Source organism: Nicotiana tabacum, chromosome 7, assembly GCF_000715075.1.
Source record: "Nicotiana tabacum cultivar K326 chromosome 7, ASM71507v2, whole genome shotgun sequence".
In the NCBI taxonomy this organism is placed as follows: Eukaryota; Viridiplantae; Streptophyta; class Magnoliopsida; order Solanales; family Solanaceae; genus Nicotiana; species Nicotiana tabacum.
This window is the reverse complement of record NC_134086.1, coordinates 103,352,499-103,370,460: the sequence shown is the minus strand read 5'-3', so window position 1 is coordinate 103,370,460 and position 17,962 is coordinate 103,352,499. Positions and strand designations below refer to the sequence as shown.

At 41.3% G+C, this 17,962-nt stretch overlaps 1 protein-coding gene across 1 annotated transcript; it reads right to left on the bottom strand.

Moving 5' to 3' along the window:
• Window positions 1–230: 230 nt before the first annotated feature.
• LOC107782872 (dicarboxylate transporter 2.1, chloroplastic-like) lies at window positions 231–4,183 on the bottom strand. The gene is given in 4 exon segments (NM_001325346.1): window positions 231–510; window positions 766–1,214; window positions 1,648–1,961; window positions 3,032–4,183. Coding segments are annotated over 4 exon segments (1,752 nt in total). The 5' UTR covers window positions 3,905–4,183; the 3' UTR covers window positions 231–394.
• Between the last annotated feature and the right edge of the window lie 13,779 nt (window positions 4,184–17,962).

The window sequence follows — 17,962 nt, the reverse complement described above, 5'->3', positions numbered from 1 at the left end:
TCTTCCAATAGTGAAATATAGAAGATTACTATTTCAAGTGTTAGCATCTGTTCTTGGAATACTCTAACCTTGTGCATATTTACACTCATGCCACTCAAACTGCAAAGGTGAAATGATCCATGGCTGGGTAAATGAAGGACCTAAAACGTAGTACCGTAGCAAGAGATCCACTAGTCACTCATTCACCAGAGATTATTTTGATTCTACTTCCTAAATGTTGACTCAACGCCAAAAAAACATAACTTTTTCATCCGCATGTTTTAAGAATGTTACAATGGAGAAGTGTTGATTGTACTTCAGCTTGGAGTCGATAATTTCAAGGACGTTGCTAAAATGCCACAACAGAATGGCACGTATAACTGGGGAAAAAACTACTTACACCAAAAACTAAGAATCAGTATAGACCCAAGAACTTCCACCAAAATGTCCCAACGATTCCCCATATAGTAGCATTGACGAGTGCCATTATGAATCCCATTTTGAAGACATCCGGGAGATCTACATAACCAGCTGTCATAGAAGCAACAAAATAGAGTCAGTCGAAGATCCTAAAACAGCGAAAGAACAAAGACTGTCTTAATTGCAATCTTTATTGTTCATTTTCATATCAGCAAACAGAAAGGGAATGGATAATTTTCATCTTGTCACCCCAGAAGTAACTAAAGATGATTCTCTGAGAAAAGCAATTGTTTCAAAAGATATAGCCAAGCGGAATTAGTTGAATGCAAAACACCAACTAAAGAACCTAGAAGAGGAGAGACATACCTCCAAAGTAGACAGCAGCCTGGCCACTGCTATAATGCGTCAAAGCACCAAATAGATTAGTATTGTAAGCTAAAGCCAGGGCCGCCAATACACCAGGAACCCCAGACGCCAAATGCATAGCAAGGAATGCAGAGTATAGTGCTCCAACATGGCCAGTTTGACTTGCAAATAAGTAGTGGATAAAGAAGTATGCCGCTTGAAGAACACCAAATGCAGCTGGCCAGCTCAATGATAAAGCTTGGAGGGATTTAGCTACACAACTAGACATCCAACCAACAATACCAAGGTTTGTCAACTGCCCAGCCATGCCAACTAGGACAGCAAACCAAGCCAAAGTATCCCATGCTGATTTTTCACTTAAACAGTCATCCCAATCAAGCACTCCCAACAGCAAGAGAATTGATAAGCCGAGCATTGCGGCAACAACGCTCGCAATACCAAGAGCGTCACTGAGAACAATATAAAAGTCAGTGTGTTAGAAATTAAATACATTAAGACCACACGAACACAGCCCATAAACAAGTCACACGCACTGTAGTCAATGATGACATATTATAAATGCTTCAGAAGCTTCTGACTGTTCTCAGAAGTCTCAGATTAGAGGAAATCCAAAATGGTCCTGTAACAGGAAGGGTTTCAAGAAGAATGGTATTTTGGTGTTGTGTTTGGTAAAATAATGAAAAAGGAAATCATCGGCAAAAACAGAGAGTTCGTAACCACAATTACAGACCCCCTACTGCCTCTCTGCAGCCTCATTCTTTCTGTCTGGGATTGCAACTATTTTCTACCCTTAATAATCAACTTTTACCTAAAATCAAAATCACAAAGAGATAAAGCACGGCGAGTTACAGGTATCAACATCAATTGAGAAATGATACCTACCCGAAAACCCACAGAGATACTGCAAGAAGCATTGTGCCAATCATCACCCATTCATTTTTGGTCACAGGACCCATGAGATCCAGTTTTTTAGCTGCCATAGCAGGGGCATCTGGTGTATCTTTGGTTTCAGGAGGAAAAAGCTTGTACAAGATGAATGGAGTAGCCAAAAGGGAGATAAATGCAGGTAAACTAGCAGCCTTGAACCAAGACACCCATGGGTTTGAGATTACAACCCCAAGTTCCTCAGCTAGCTTGAGGCAGAGTAGATTTTGAGCTGCAGCAGTTAGGAAAAGAGCACTAGAGTTACCTGCAGACTGTCATGCACCACAAAAAAAGCAATCTGTAAGTGGATGGACGTCTAGAGTGGTCGCAAAATGGTACATCTTCAGAAATTTTAATGCTGCATAAAATATAGTATTCGTATGTACCAGACCAAAATATTTAGCCGAGTTGCTAAATCAGCCAAAAAATCAAAGGGATGGAGGACGGCATAAATGATTATATTCCTCTGCTTAATATGAGATGCATGCATACAAAAAAATCAGTACTATCAATACAAATTTCACCAGATATAAAAAAAAATAACTGCAAATAAACACAAAGAGTGCAGACGCTAAAGCATTTATTTATGGAGATATAAAGCAATTTAACATCAGATTGCTAAATGAGCTCGAAACGATACATGATACGTCTCAACCAGACTTAATACTGATTTTAAGCACACAACTACTATTATTAGACTAATAAATAATCAATTTCATATGAACATGCTTATTCAACAAAAGGAAACTGCTCATCTAATTGGGAAGGACTGGAATCACTTCATATGCAATACTCAGAATATATAGTAATACTAGATCAAATGCATAATGTCCCAGTTGCAAATTCAAGATAAACCAAAGTGCCCTGAAAAAAATCTCTCAGGTATAAAGCCGTTGCAATCTTAGAATCAGAAATTGCAAATTTCCTCAACTCTTTCTTGAAAACTATTCAATCTCAACAAATGAGACACATCTCCATCCAGCATAGCTGCTTAGATCTATTCCATAATAAATTTAAATTACACATACCGACATTGTAATAAAATTTTACAATATCAATACAGTTTAACCTATTGTAGTAGGTTAAAAACCTTAATTTCCAGGTTACAAACTCAATGTTACTTTAGACAGTAAACTGTGTTGGCTTTTAAAGAACCTGATAGCTCAAAAAAACTTTCTACTCTTGGTGTATACAAATTGAATTCGTTCATAACTAGGATTATTTGATCCGTACCAATTCGTGCATCCACAGAGTATGCTACAAATATCATTAAAATACACCTAGTTCTGTGACACACACACACACACACACATATGTATAGCAGGCAAAAAGCAAAGGCAACCTGAAATTGAGATTGGATCAAGTAAGAACCGAGCTTCCTGGAGGAGGGATCACCAGGCTTACTTCCAGCGGACAGCGAGAGAGATTTAATAATAGGCAAAAATACTCCACCAGCTCTAGCAGTAGTACTAGGCATTGCAGGTGCAATCAAAGCCTCACTAAGTGTCAATCCATAGGACAAACCAAGTGTACTCTTCCCCAGCCACTTAACAAAATACGTGGCAATCCTATCCCCTAAACCAGTCTTGACAAATCCGCGAGCGAAAAAGAATGAAATCACAATTAACCAAATGACTTCATTAGTGAATGCATTAAATGCAGCAGTAAAAGTTAGAGTCTTGGTTAGAACTGAAGTTGTAAGCCCAAGAAAAGCCCATGCCCCTACTGGCAATGGGCTGAGGACCAAACCAGCAATGGTAGAGAGGAAAATGGAAAGCAATTGCCATGCTTGAGGTGAAACTTCAGGTGGTTTTGGAACAAAGAAACGGACAATAAGCCCAATTGAAACAGAAATGATCAAAGGAATGAGCTTTGCTCCTTGGGGTTTGGGTTTTGCATCTATAGTAACTACCTTATCTGGGTCAGGAGATGAGGAAGCATTAATGGGTTTGTGAGATGGTGAATTTTTGGAAGTGGGTTTTGAAAGGGGATTGAAAATGAAAGGCTTGGGATGAAAAAGATTGAATCTTGGGCCGGACAGATTGAATCCTGGGCCGGATGGAGGTGATCGGAGGGAAGAAACTGGACGGAGAGCGGCGGCGGAAATGGAGGAGGGGCGTGATCGGAGATGGTGGTGGTGGAAGGAGAGACGAGAGAAGGAAGTGGTGGCGGCGGAGGTGGCTGAAGATGGAGAGTAAAGTGCTAAACTCTCCATTGTTAGAGTGAAGAGAAAAGAGAAAGAGTGTGTGTATGTGTGTATTAAAATGAGGGAATTTTCTGTGAAAATGAAGAGGGATTTGGCTGAGCGAGGGTGGCGGAAACTACAATAACCACATACATAGAGTGATCGTTTAGTTCGTTTCAGAAATAAAGGGCCACACTTCTCCTACTTTTTCTTTTTCTTTTCCTCTTTATTTATTCTTTTCTTATTATGACCAAAAGTAATTACAAGGGACAAATTTGCAAGAGTTCTTATACAAGAGTGGTATTCAAAGAAAAGAATTCAAGATTAAACCAAACTTTTCTTACTTGGGGAATTCTGGTGCTCAATAGACGTTGATAACTTCCCTCTTGGGATAGATGATTGGTATATGTTACAAATCTGACAAAACGACTCTTTAACTTGCATATTATGTTCGATGAAGTCATTTCAGAACAGTGACTTTGATGTCATTTCGTATCTAATTTTTTTTTTTTTTTTGGCACAAATTTTCTTTCAAATTAATTAAGTACAAAACGACCAATCACTAAGATTTATAGTCTTATACAAAAATACACTTGTAACGCTCACAACATGCGAGTATTTATCGCCATCTACAAATCTTTTCTTGTGTGTTTGTCTCTAAACTATGAGCGTGTGAGCTACTCTGTCATCTTCACATTTCCAATGAACTATCGGCTTTGATGGTAATTTGTTGGGTTAAACCATTTCAAAAACAGGAATTTCGTAAAGGCTATCCAAAATTTGATACTATATATTTATAAAATACAATTTTTAACCTATATATATATATAGTATAAATTTCTATATACTAAATATAATTTTTCGATCAAGGTTTAAACACCCTTCACTCTATATGGCTACGCTACTGACTGCTACCACCAAAAAAATAAAAAATGCACTATTGTTAATGTAGAGATCGTATACTCTTTTATCTTTATCACCTCTGTGCAGTTTACATTGTTTTGAACGTCCATATGCTCTCCTCTAGAGCTGTTTTCTCCTTCGACAATAGAATGGAAACAAAACCTCAAATAGCTACATTTTCCAGATGAAACAAACAAAGGAGGAATTATTATTGGTATTGCATGTGATTTCGAATTGAGTATTGGCCTATTGCGTAAAAATAGCACGGTATAGCCAGTTTTCGGATTGGTCATTCAAAAATAGCTAGCGTTTATGAAGTCAATGAAAAATAGCCACTATTTTGCTGCAACAGAGATCGGTCCAGCATAATATACTGGAGTTCGGTACACCTGTGTATGAACTCTAACATATTATGTTGGACCGGTATACTTTACTGACTCTAGTATAATATACTGGAGACTGGAGCACCGGTGCTCCAAACTCCAGTATATTATATTGTATAATTATACTTGCTGGAACTCCAGTATATTATACTGGAGTTCTAGTGTACTTATGCTGGAACTCCATCATATTATGCTGGAGTTCCAGCACACTTATCCTGGAACTCCAGTATAATATGGTGGAGTTCAAGCATACTTATGTTGGAACTCCAGTATAATATACTGGCGTATTTTCCGGGTTTTGAACAGTGTTTTCGCTCAAATTTATCCTTACATAAAAAGTAGCTAAATTTTAATTACTTTTGAAACTGAACTATTTTTGAACGACCAGTTATAAATCTGCCTATTTTTGAATTTCTTCCGCCTATTGCCCTTTCGTTTACCCCAAATACCAAAGAAGATACTGGCCACCAACTACTTTGGGCCTTTCAACTTCTTTAAGCTTGGTTACTAATGTTGCGGTTCAAATTTCATTACTTGGGCCTTAGAGTTTCATTAAGTATTTCCCTTGAAATTGACACAAACAACAACAAGAAGCCCAGTAATTCTTTATAAGTGGGGTTTGTGGAGGTTAAGATGTACACGGGCTTACCCCTACCTTGGAAGGACAGAGATGTTGTTTCCGATAGACCCTCGACTGGAGAACGGATAAAAAAAAGTAATGGCAACAAGTAGGAATAACAACAAGATAAAAAAAGGCCGAAGCCAAGAAAGCAGTTAAACTCTAGGTAGTAATAGCAGTCTATGAATAAAAGGACATTATACTAACACTAATGCTAGCGAACTGTGATGACACAAAAGGTCATCACTTGTTTTTAAAAGGAATTCTGCGTTCCGAGACTTTAAAAACCTCTTTTAGCATCACCACGATTTGCGTGCGCAGTTCGAGCGCGTAGCCAGAAAGCCTATATGTAAAAATCTATGAAAAATGATAAATTTTGACTATAAAATGAATTAATTTGACTTCGGTCAACGTTTTGGGTAAACGGACCCGGACTCGTAATTTGACGGTCCCGGAGGGTCCGTAGGAAAATATGGGACTTGGACGTATGCCCGGAATCGAATTCCGAGGTCCCAAGCTCGAAGAATGAATTTTTAAAGAAAATTATTTTCTAAAATTGTTTAAAGGATTTGGAAATGAATTTTGATTAGAACATGTTGGTATCGGGCCCGTATTTTAGTTTTGGTACCCGGTACAGGTCTTATATATGATTTAAGATAATTTTGTGAAGTTTGGTAAGAAACGGAATCCATTTGACGTGATTCGGACCTTAGATGCAAATTTGATGGTTAAAGAAGTTTTGAGAAATTTCATTGATCTTGAGGTTTAACTCGATGTTCATAATGTTATTTTGGTGATTTGAGTACACGAACAAGTTCGTAGGATATTTTTGAGGTTGTGTGTATATTTGGTTTGGAGCCCCGAGGGCTCGGGTGAGTTTTGGATAGGCCATGGGGTGCATTTTGAACTTAGAAAAATTGCAGAAATTTTGCTAGTATGATCAGGTGTGCAAGCTTCGCAAATGCGATATCGCAAATGCGAGGGCTTGGTCGCAAATGCAAACCAGCCCAGGTCTACCTTATTTTGCAAATGTGAGCTATGTTTCGCAAATGCGACCTCGCAAATGCGAAGATCCCCTTCGCAAATGTGACGTATGCTGGGAAGGCTTGAAATCGCAAATGCGACTTATTGTTCGCAAATGCGAAAAGCCCGGATTTCCTAAGGGTTCGCAAATGCGAGCTTCCCTTCGCAATTCCCAAGCCAGTAGAGGTCGGAGTTCGTAATTGCGAACCCCTGTTCGCAATTCCCACATCTGAGACCTGCAACTTTTATACTTAGACGATTTTAAACTCATTTTTCACATCTTTTCAAAACACAAACTCCTTTGGGCGATTTTTCAAGAACAACTCTTCTTCCAAATCGATTGTAAGTTAATTTTTACTCATTTCTTTCAATCATTAACATCTTTTTACATGGTTTCAACTCAAAATCAATGATTTTTATGGGGGAAATTGGGTGTTTTGGGTAGAACCTAGGTTTTTTCAAAAATTGGAGATTTGGACCTCGACTTGAGATCCGATTTCAAAACAAATTATATATTTGGGTTCGTGGGAGAATGGGTAATCGGGTTTTGGTTTGAACTTCAGGTTTTGACCATGTGGGCCCGGGGGCAATTTTTGAATTTTTGGGTAAAACTTTGGAAAATTCATTTTCATGCATTCAAATTGATTCATTTAGCGTTTATTGATGTAATTAAGTAATGTTTGACTAGATACGAGCGAATTGGCGGTGGAATTAAGGGGTAAAGCTATAATTGAAACTTGAGTTGTGTTCGTGGCATCGAGGTTAGTGTTTGGTCTAAACTTAGCTTAGGGGATTAAGAGTTGTGTCTTATTTACTACATGTTAATTGCGGAGTATGCCGTATAGGCATGGTGACTATCTAGACGTTGGTGTCAAGCATGCCCGTGAGTCTTGTATTATAATTGTTATGACTCCATTGTGGTTTATTGCGCTTCATATGTTATTATCTCCATTGTTCCCTTGTCGGGATGTTTGTTTTGATATTATTGTTCCCTTGCCGGGATATTGTTGAAATATCATTGTTCTCTTGCCGGGATTCCTTGTGATTATGGTTGGTTTGTAACTGGGAGCGGGTGGTACGCCTACCACAAGAGATAATGAAATGGGAGCGGGTGGTTCGCCTACCACAAGATATAATGAAATGGGAGCGGGTGGTACGCCTACCACAAGATATAATAAAATGGGAGCGGGTGGTACGCCTACCACAAGATATAATAAAATGGGAGAGGGTGGTACGCCTACCACGAGATAAATAAAATGGGAGCGGGTGGAATGCCTGCCATGAGATACATGAAATGGGAGCGGGTGGCACGCCTGCCACGAGATACAGGAAATGGGATCGGGTTGCACACCCGCAACAAGATGTGAAAAGAAAGTGAAATCTGCCTTTGTTTTCCTTATTATTGTTAGTGGTTGGATTTTGATTCATTTATAGTTCTCTTGATATTCTGTTTTACCTGTTATTCCCTGAACCATGTTTCCCCCTCCCATCTTTACTTGTTTATTCCTGCTTTACTTTCCAATGTATATTATATAACTGCATAGGTTTATTTGGTGGTCTAGTTCTAGCCTCGTCATTACTTCGTCGAGGTTAGGCTAGATACTTACCAGCACATGGGGTCGGTTGTGCTGATACTACACTCTGCACTATGTGCAGATCCCAGATCAGTTCTTTAACTGTAGTTGAAGGCTACCTTCATTCCACGCGGAGACCCAAGGTAGATCTGCAGGCGTCCACAGGCCCTGGCGTCTCCCTTTGTCCCTATTTTCTGTTTCATTTTCCTTTTATTCAGAAATAGTGTACTGTTATTTCTTCAGACTTTATATGTAGCAATCTTAGACAGTTTGTGACACCAGGTTTTGGGTAGTTAAGGCTTAAGTATTTGTAATAGATGCAATTTTCATATATTCTATTGTTGTCTTCCGCTTAAATTTGAATTTTCGCTGTTACCACGTTATCGTCTTATATTTGTTAAAAAGAAATAATTGGTTAATGAAGTAATTAGATTAAAGGTTTGGCTTGCCTATCTCACATTAGTAGGCGCCATCATGACTCCCGAGGGTGAAAAATTCGGAATGTGACAAGTTGGTATTAGAGCTCTAGGTTACATGGGTCTCCCAATTCACAGACAAGCTTAGTAGAGTCTGAGGGATCGGTACAGAGACGTCTGTATTTATCCCCTAGAGGCTACAGAGTTAGGAAAAACTTCACATTTATTCTTTCATATCGTGCAATTTGGTTTCTCAAAGCTAATTGAATTTCTACTCTGTTCTTTCGCAGATGGCGAGAACACGCGCTTCCTCATCCACTGACCAGCAGCCCGAGCCCCCAGCAGCAGCTCCCACGAGGGGCAGCGGGCAAGGCCATGCTAAAGGTCGAGGTAGGGGCAAAGCTCAGCTCAGGGCAGCAGCCCCCACAGCGGAGCCTCAGGTTGATTTTGATGATGAGGTTCCGGTCCCAGCAGTTCCGGTGGGCCCAGCTTAGGTCCCAGAGGGGTTTATTGCTACCCTAGTCCTTCAGGATGCTCTGGTCCGACTAATGGGCCTCATGGAGAGTGTCACCCGAGCAGGCTTGCTTCCTATAGCACCAGACATCTCTCAGGCTGGAGGAGGAGCGTAGACCCCTGCTACTCGCACTCCGGAGCAGGTAGCTCCCCAGTTCCAGACTCTAGCAGTTCAGCTAGTTGGAGCAGTTCAGTCGGGTGTGGTAGCTCTGACCGGTGATGGAGTAGCTATGTCTACCAATGCTTTGTGGAGGTTGGATAGGTTCACCAAGCTCTTCACTACTACTTTTAGTGGTGCATCTACTGAGGATCCCCGGGATTATCTAGACAACTGTCACGAGGTTCTCAGGAACATGGGGATAGTTGAGATCAATGGGGTCAATTTTGCTACTTTTCGCTTGTCTGGATCCGCCAAGACTTGGTGGAGGGATTATTGTTTGGCTAGACCAGCCGAATCGCCAGTTTTGACTTGGGAGCAGTTTACTCAGCTATTTCTAGAGAAGTTCTCCCCGTCACTCAGAGAGAGGCCTATCAGAGGCAGTTTGAGCGTCTCCAGCAGGGTTCTATGACTGTTATCTAGTATGAGACCAAATTCATCGACTTGGATCGTCATGCTCTTATCATACTTCCCACAGAGAGAGAGAGAGAGAGAGAGGGTGAGGAGGTTCATTGAGGGACTTATTCAGCCGATTCGTCTTCAGATGGTTAGGGAGACAGGGAGTGAGATTTCCTTCCAGGAGGCGGCCAATGTGGCCCGGAGAGTTGAGATGGTTCTATCGCAGGGAGGTGGTTAGGGGTCTGACAAGAGGCCTCATCATTCAGGCCGATTTAGTGGTACCTCGTCTGGAGGTAGGGATTTGTATGGTAGAGGCCATCATCTCAGGCCTTTTCAGTCAGCACTTCAGGTTTCTCACAGTGCTTCAGGTGGCTGTGATTCTTAGATATAGTATTCTGATCAGCAGTCCTACAGTGCACCACCAGCTCCTATCAGTGTACCGCAACTTCAGAGTTTCCAGGGTCGTCAGTCCCAGCAGCCGAGGGCTTATTTTACTTGTGGCGACACGAGGCACATTGCTAGATATTGCCCTTGAGCACCGAGCAGTTCTCAGCAGCAAGGTTCCTGTGCCATGGTTCAGGCACTAAGTGTTCCACAGCCCGCCCAGCAAGTTAGAGGTAGGGGTAGATGTGCTAGAAGTGGAGGTAGAGGTATTAGATGTGAAGCTCAAGCCGCTAGAGGTGGAGGCCAGCCAGCAGCAGGCCGTCCTAGGGATGTAGTTCAGGGTGGTAGGGCCTAGCTTCGATGTTATGCTCTTCCAGCCAGGCCCGAGCTTGAGGCTTCTGATGCAGTTATTACAGGTACGGTTCTGGTTTGTGATAGAGATGCATCAGTGTTGTTTGATCCAGGGTCTACATACTTGTATGTGTCATCTTATTTTGCACTGTATCTGGTCATGCCTAGTAATTTTTTGAGTGTTCTTGTTTATGTGTCTACACCAGTGGGTGACTCTATTGTGGTAGATCGAGTCCATCATTCTTGTATAGTCTTGATTGGAGGTCTTGAGACTCGTGTAGATTTGTTTCTTTTGGACATGGTCGATTTTGATATCATATTAGGGATGGACTGGTTATCACCTTACCACGCTATCTTGGAGTGTCATGCCAAGACGGTAACCTTAGCCTTACCGGTTTTACCTCGTTTAGAGTGGAGAGGGACTCCTAATCATTCTACTCATAGTGATATCTCTTATGTGAAGGCTCGGCATATGGTCGAGAAGGGGTGTTTGGCCTATTTGGCATATTTTTGTGACTCTAGCGCTGAGGTTCCTTCTATTGATTATGTGCCCGTTGTTCGTGAGTTTCCTGAGGTTTTCTCTTCAGACCTGCCGGGTATGCCACCTGACAAGGATATTGACTTTTGCATTGATTTGGCTCCGGGCACTCAGCTCATTCTATTCTGCCGTATCGTATGGCCTCCCCTGAGTTGAAAGAGTTGAAGGAGTAGTTGCAAGACTTTCTTGAGAAGTGTTTCATTAGGCCGAGTGTTTCTCCTTGGGGTGCACCGATGTTGTTTGTTAAGAAGAAGGACGGATCGATGAGAATGCGCATTGATTACCAGTAGTTGAACAAGGTTACAATCAAGAATAAGTATCCATTGCCAATGATTGATGATTTGTTTGATTAGCTTCAGGGTGACAAGGTATTTTCGAAGATTGATTTGAGATCTGGCTACCATCAGTTGAGGATTAGAGCATCCGATGTCCCTAAGACAGCCTTTCGCACTCGGTACGGGCATTATGAGTTCCTGGTGATGTCATTCTGGTTAACAAATGCCCCAACTGCTTTTATGGATCTGATGAACCGAGTGTTCAGGCCTTACTTGGATTCATTCGTGATAGTCTTCATTGATGATATTTTGATATATTCCCGTAGCCGGGAGGAGCACGAGCAATATCTTAGAGTGGTTCTTCAGACCTTGAGGGATAGTCAGTTATATGCTAAGTTCTCGAAGTGTGAGTTCTAGTTGAGTTCAGTTGCATTTCTGGGTTATGTTGTATCAGCAGAGGGTATTCAGGTTGATCCGAAGAAGATTGAGGCAGTCAAGAACTGGCCTAGACCAGCATCAGCTATAGAGATTCGGAGTTTCTTGGGATTGACAAGCTACTATCATTGGTTCGTGGAGGGGTTTTCATCTATCGCAACCCCGATGACCAGGTTGAACTAGAAGGGTGCCTAGTTTAGATGGTCGAACGAGTGTAAGGCGAGCTTTTAGAAGCTCAAGACAGCTCTGACTACGGCACCGGTGTTGGTTCTTCCCATAGGTTCAGGGCCTTATACAATTTATTGTGATGCATCTCGTATTGAACTTGGTGCAATATTGATGCAGGATGGCAATGTCATTGCCTACGCTTCGCAGCAGTTAAAGATTCATGAGAAGAACTATCTGATTCATGATTTGGAGTTGGAAGCCATTGTTCACTCATTGAAGATTTGGAGGCATTATCTGTATGGCATGGCATATGAGGTGTTCACGGATCACAAGAGTCTTCAGTATTTGTTCAAGCAAAAATGGTTGAACTTGAGGCAAAGGAGGTAGTTGGAGTTGTTGAAGGATTATGATATCACCATCTTATATTACCCGGGAAAGGCCAATGTGGTGACCGATGCTTTGAGCAGGAAGTCAGCCAGTATGGGCAGTCTTGCTTATATTCCGGTCGGTGAGAGGCCGTTTGTTTTGGATGTTCGGGCTTTGGCCAATCAGTTTGTGAGGTTGGATGTTTCTGAGCCCAGTCGTGTGTTAGCTTGCACAGTCGCTCGTTCTTCATTATTGGAGCGGATCTGAGATCGGCAGTATGTTGATCCCCATTTATGTGTCCTTAGAGACACGGTGCAGTACGGAGGTGCCAAGCAGGTTACCTTAGGTGATGATGGAGTTTTGAGATTGCAGGGTCGAGTTTGCATGCCTAATGTGGATGGGATTCAAGAGTTGATTTTAGAAGAGGCCCATAGTTCCCGACCTCTATTCATCCAGGCGCCACGAAGATGTATCAGGATTTGCGGCAGCATTATTATTGGCGGAGAATGAAGACGGATATCGTTGCATATGTGGCTTGGTGTTTGAATTGTCAGCAGGTTAAGTACGAGTATTAGAGGCCCGGTGGTTCATTTCAATAGATTGAGATTCCTGAGTGGAAATGGGCATATTGTCACACCTCCTTTTCCGCCCCCGAGGGGGGACGAGGGAGTTTTTTCCAATTAAAGGACAATCGAAATGGGATTGGTTTATTTATTTCAAAGTCGCCACTTGGGAGATTTAGGGTGTCCCAAGTCACCAATTTTAATCCCGAATCGAGGAAAAGAATGACTCCATATTATAGTCTGCGTACCAGAAATCCGGATAAGGAATTCTGTTAACCCGGGAGAAGGTGTTAGGCATTCCCGAGTTCCGTGGTTCTAGCACGGTCGCTCAACTGTTATATTCGGCTTGATTATCTGATTTTATACAAATGTAAACTTATGTGCAAAATTTAACTTTTAACCGCTTTTATCATTTACTGTTATTTTTATCAAGAATTGCAACATCGTGGAAACACATCTCGAACCACGTTACAATCAATGTACCCGTGGTTAGAGCTACATTTCAACTCTGTTGGGATTGGGATTTGAGTCACATAACTGTGCACCCGAGTTTAGGAAGATAAATTATTAAAGGCGTGCCTAAAGCGACTAGCGTATCATTTACTTTGGGTAGGGCCGTGGAATTTTACTAGACGGTCCATCCCGAAGCCTAAATAATTTTAAAGCAAATATTTACTGAGGGCCCCGCTATTTTGTATTTTATTTGGCGAGGCTCATCTCATTCTTATTTTTTGAAAGGAATTTGCAACGTCATGGAAATGCATCTCAAACCACGTCACAATCAATGTACCCGTGATTAGAGACACATTTCGACTCCGTTGAGATTTGGATTTGGGTCACATAAATGTGCACCCAAGTTTAAGAAAATTAAATTATTAAAGGCGCGCCTAAAGCGACTAGCGTATTATTATTTTGGGTAAGGCCGTGGAATTTCGCTAAACGGCCTGTCCCCAATTCTAAGTATTTTAATAGACACGTTTGGAGGCCCCCGCAGCTTGTGCATTTTTTGTGTGTCGAGGCTCGTCTCATTTTTATTAAAGGCAAGCCTAAAAACAACTATGATTATCTACTTTATTCGCCTCTAAAAAATCCTAATTTATTCACTAAGATCTGAAAGTCATTATAATCGGGTCACATAAAATGTACCCCCGAATTTTAGGCATTGTAACCATGTCATGGGAACCGTATCCCTAATCACGATGATGATTTGTATACATGCCTAAAGTAAGCTACGAATGTTCATAACGACCGAAAATAATTAATAAAAAGAACGATCAAGGCTCATTCGTTCACGAGAACTAACAGTATCATAATTCATACACAAACTAAATTCACGCTACATCATTCAATCACAGAAATTTAGAAGCATGCTAAGGGAAAATCCCGAAACAGAGAATCAAAAGATGGAAATTTTACGACTAAAGCAATATCACGTATTCATTCGAGATTCAAGTATCACTCCGGCTAAAAATGTAATCACGCAAGAACATAACAAAGAGAGAATAAAACTGGACCTCAAACTTGTAATGTTTTCGTTTCTTTTCTTTTTGAAATATGCTGAATAAAGCATTCAACACATAGTTCAACCATTAAAACCCAACTTAAACAAAATACAATCAATGACCAACATTAGGATCATAGTAGATTCCAAAACTCACGGAATCGTGTAATATATCTATGGATCAATAAAAGAGAGTGATAGGAATGGACCTTTCTTTGTACTCAACGTAACGGACCTCGACGAACAACGACGACCTCAATGGAAACGAAAACTCGAACCAAGATTGTCAACGACCTCGACGCTCACCTTCTCTCTCTCTACGACCTTGACGGGCAGTGGGTTATTTGGGCGATGGAGGGAGCTGGTAGCGAGCCCGTTTGGTGGTAGTGTTTTTGACGTGAGGGAGTGGGGGTCTCGTCTGGGCAATGGTCGAGGACTGCGCTGGTAGCGGCAGTGGGTCGACGGGGCGGCGTGATGCCGGGAAAGCAGCAACAGTCACTGCTTGACGGAGGCTGGATACGGTGGAGGAAGCTGACGGACTGGCGTCGCTGGATGGGTCGCTTGGGCAGTGACGACGCAGCAGGAACTGGTGGTCTGTTGTGCTGGTATTTCAAGCGTTGGGGGTGACGATGCAATGGAAGGAGCTGGGTTGGGTGGTTGTCGACCGGAAAATGATGACGAGGGGGCTGGTGTCGTCGGTCTGGTTTTTCCGGTGATGTTCGCTGGTTGTTTGGTCATCGACTGGACAGTGACGACGATGGGGGGAAGCTGGTGGTTGACGGTGGTCGTGAGGGTGTGGGACTGGTTGGTTTGGGTCGGGTTCCGACTGGTTTTGGGTGAGGGTTCGTTAGGGTTTTTTGTTCTTCTCCTTTTGGAGAAGATGAATCAATAGTGCTTCTGGTTTTTTCCAAAAAAAATTCCCCGTTGGTTTTTTCAAAGGAGCAGGAAGATGAACAGTGCTCCTCCTCCAAAATTTCAAAATCTGTCCCCTTTGTCAAATGTTTTGCCCGTGCATTTGTAACCTTCTGCCAAGAAAAATGAGCCCCACGCGTGGTGGGGTTCAAGACTTGTGTCCCCCACGCGTGGTGGGGTTCCCCGTGTGTCGTGTTCCGTCCGCGTTCCCCACGCGTGTCCCCCATGTGTAGTGGACTCGGATTATTATGGGCTATGTCCGAAAATTAGGCCTAAAACCGGGTAGTTTGAACCTGAATATTATTCTTTTGCCCGGACCCGAGAATAAGAACACGACGTTGTTCGACTAATCCTATGTAAATAAAAATAACTACAAAAATAAGACTAATATTTAAAACAAAACTATATCTTTTTTTTAATATTTTTCAAGATTAAAATAGCTACAAAATATTAATAAAACTATTTTTTGTAATTTTCGTTTTTATATAAAGATAAAATATAAAGTAATATTTTTGTATTTTTTCAAAAAAAATTAAAATGACTACAAAACATTAATAGAACTATATTTTTTGGTAATTTTTGAAATTATATAAAGTACAAAAATAAGGTACTATTTTTTGTATTTTTCAAATTTATGAGAAATACATAAACTAAAATTTATATATATATTTTTGTAATTTTTCCCTTTTGCGACGAAATAAAGTAAAATAGTTAAAATAGCTATATTAGACCCAATTTCACATATTCGCGCTAAAAATGTGAAAATTCTCGGGGAGGGTCAAAAATCAGGTGTCTACAGCTGCCCATCTTTGACTGGAAACACGAAGAGTTTTCCGACAAAGAACGACTAGACATGTTTTTGACCCGACCATTACTTGGAGGGACTACACTACGGAAAGGAAGGGGATGTGACCGAGCCCTGGTATCTGAGTTGCCTACATATCCTTGGTTATACAGGAATCAGGCCACGTGTAGTTCGGAAATGAGAGAGATGGTAGAGTGTACCGAGGTGAAGAGCCGATCGAGGTGCCGTTCCGTTGAGGTTCCGGTCCGTGGTCCTGTCATTACATCAAAAATGAAAACTGAAAAAGACTAACTGAGCCTATCAGCTGCTAGTTACAAGGATTCCTATCTTTAAGTCTTCTGAAACTTGGTCTTGAGTCTTGAATGGTGCTTCATATAGACTTTGGATTTGAACCTTGATACTTGCGAGTTATAGGTGCTAGTTCTTGAGCAGACCACATATGTTCTCCACTTCCGTACTTTGGATTCATTTTTTCTCCCTTTTTTTTCTTGTTTTTTTTTGTGACCAGCTTTTGTTGACCATCTCAGACTGTTGACCCGCATTCTTGAGGCGAGCTTCTGCTATTTATAACTTGGATTGAATGCTGGGGATTTCTGTTGTAACCTTCTGCCGTCCAGTGGGTCACTGCTTGGTCTTGAAAAATATTCCTCTGTTCTACAGGCAGACTCCTAACTTCTTCGATCTTCGACATACAACAACCTACATTCTACAGGCGGGTCCCTGACAACCAAAACAAACAAAATTTCCTAACCCAGTTTGTACTGGGAAGATTTGTGAGTCGTTAGCAAAATTGTAACTCACTTACACTACTGATGCAATGATGAGAGTAAACTAAAGACTAGGCTAGGATGTGCATCTCCTACGAGTAAAACCAAAACTCTTGCTAGCAAATGTGTCTACTAAAATAAAAACCTCAATGACTCAAACTAGAAAGTGCTTCTTCTATGGTTGAATCGGAATGAGCTAAACTAGGAAGTGCATCTCCTAAGGGTGAAAACTTTAGTGACTAGAACTAGGAAGTGCGTCTCCTAAAAAACTTGAAAGACCTTGATTAGGAAGTGCGTCTCCTACGGGTAAACTTCAAAAACTGGACTAGGAATTGTGTCTCCTATGGTCGAACTTAAAATGAATCAAACTAGGAAGTGCAACTCCTAAGGGTGAAATCTCAATTCCGGAAGTGCGTCTCCTGAAATAAAATATAACCTGAAAAAGCCAAACTAGGAAGTGCATCTCCTATAAATGAACTATCAATATTAGGAAGTGTGCCTCTTATGGGTAAAATCTCAATGACTCAAACCAGGAAATGCGTCTCCTACGAATGAAATCTTAAATGAACCAGACTAGGAAGTGCGTCTCCTAAAGCAAAAATATAACCTGAGCGAACCAGACTAGGAAGTGCGTCTCCTAATAATGAAAACTTGATTCAGGAAGTGCATTTCCTATGTATGAAATTAAACTTAGGAAGTGCGTCTCCTAGGGGTAAAATATTCTTAGGAAGTGCGTCTCCTATGGGTGAAACCTTAACGATTTTAAACTAGGAAGTGCGTCTCCTATAAATGAAAATAATTTAGGAAGTGCGTCTCCTATGGGCAAAACTAAACTTTAAGGAAGTGCGTCTCCTATTGGGTACAATAAACTTAGGAAGTGCGTCTCCTGTGGGTACAATAAACTTAGGAAGTGCGTCTCCTATTGGGAAAAACTGTTCTTAGGAAGTGCGTCTCCTATTGGTAAAACTTACTTAGGAAGTGCGTCTCATATGGGTACAACTATACTTAGGAAGTGCGTCTCCTGTTGGGTACAACT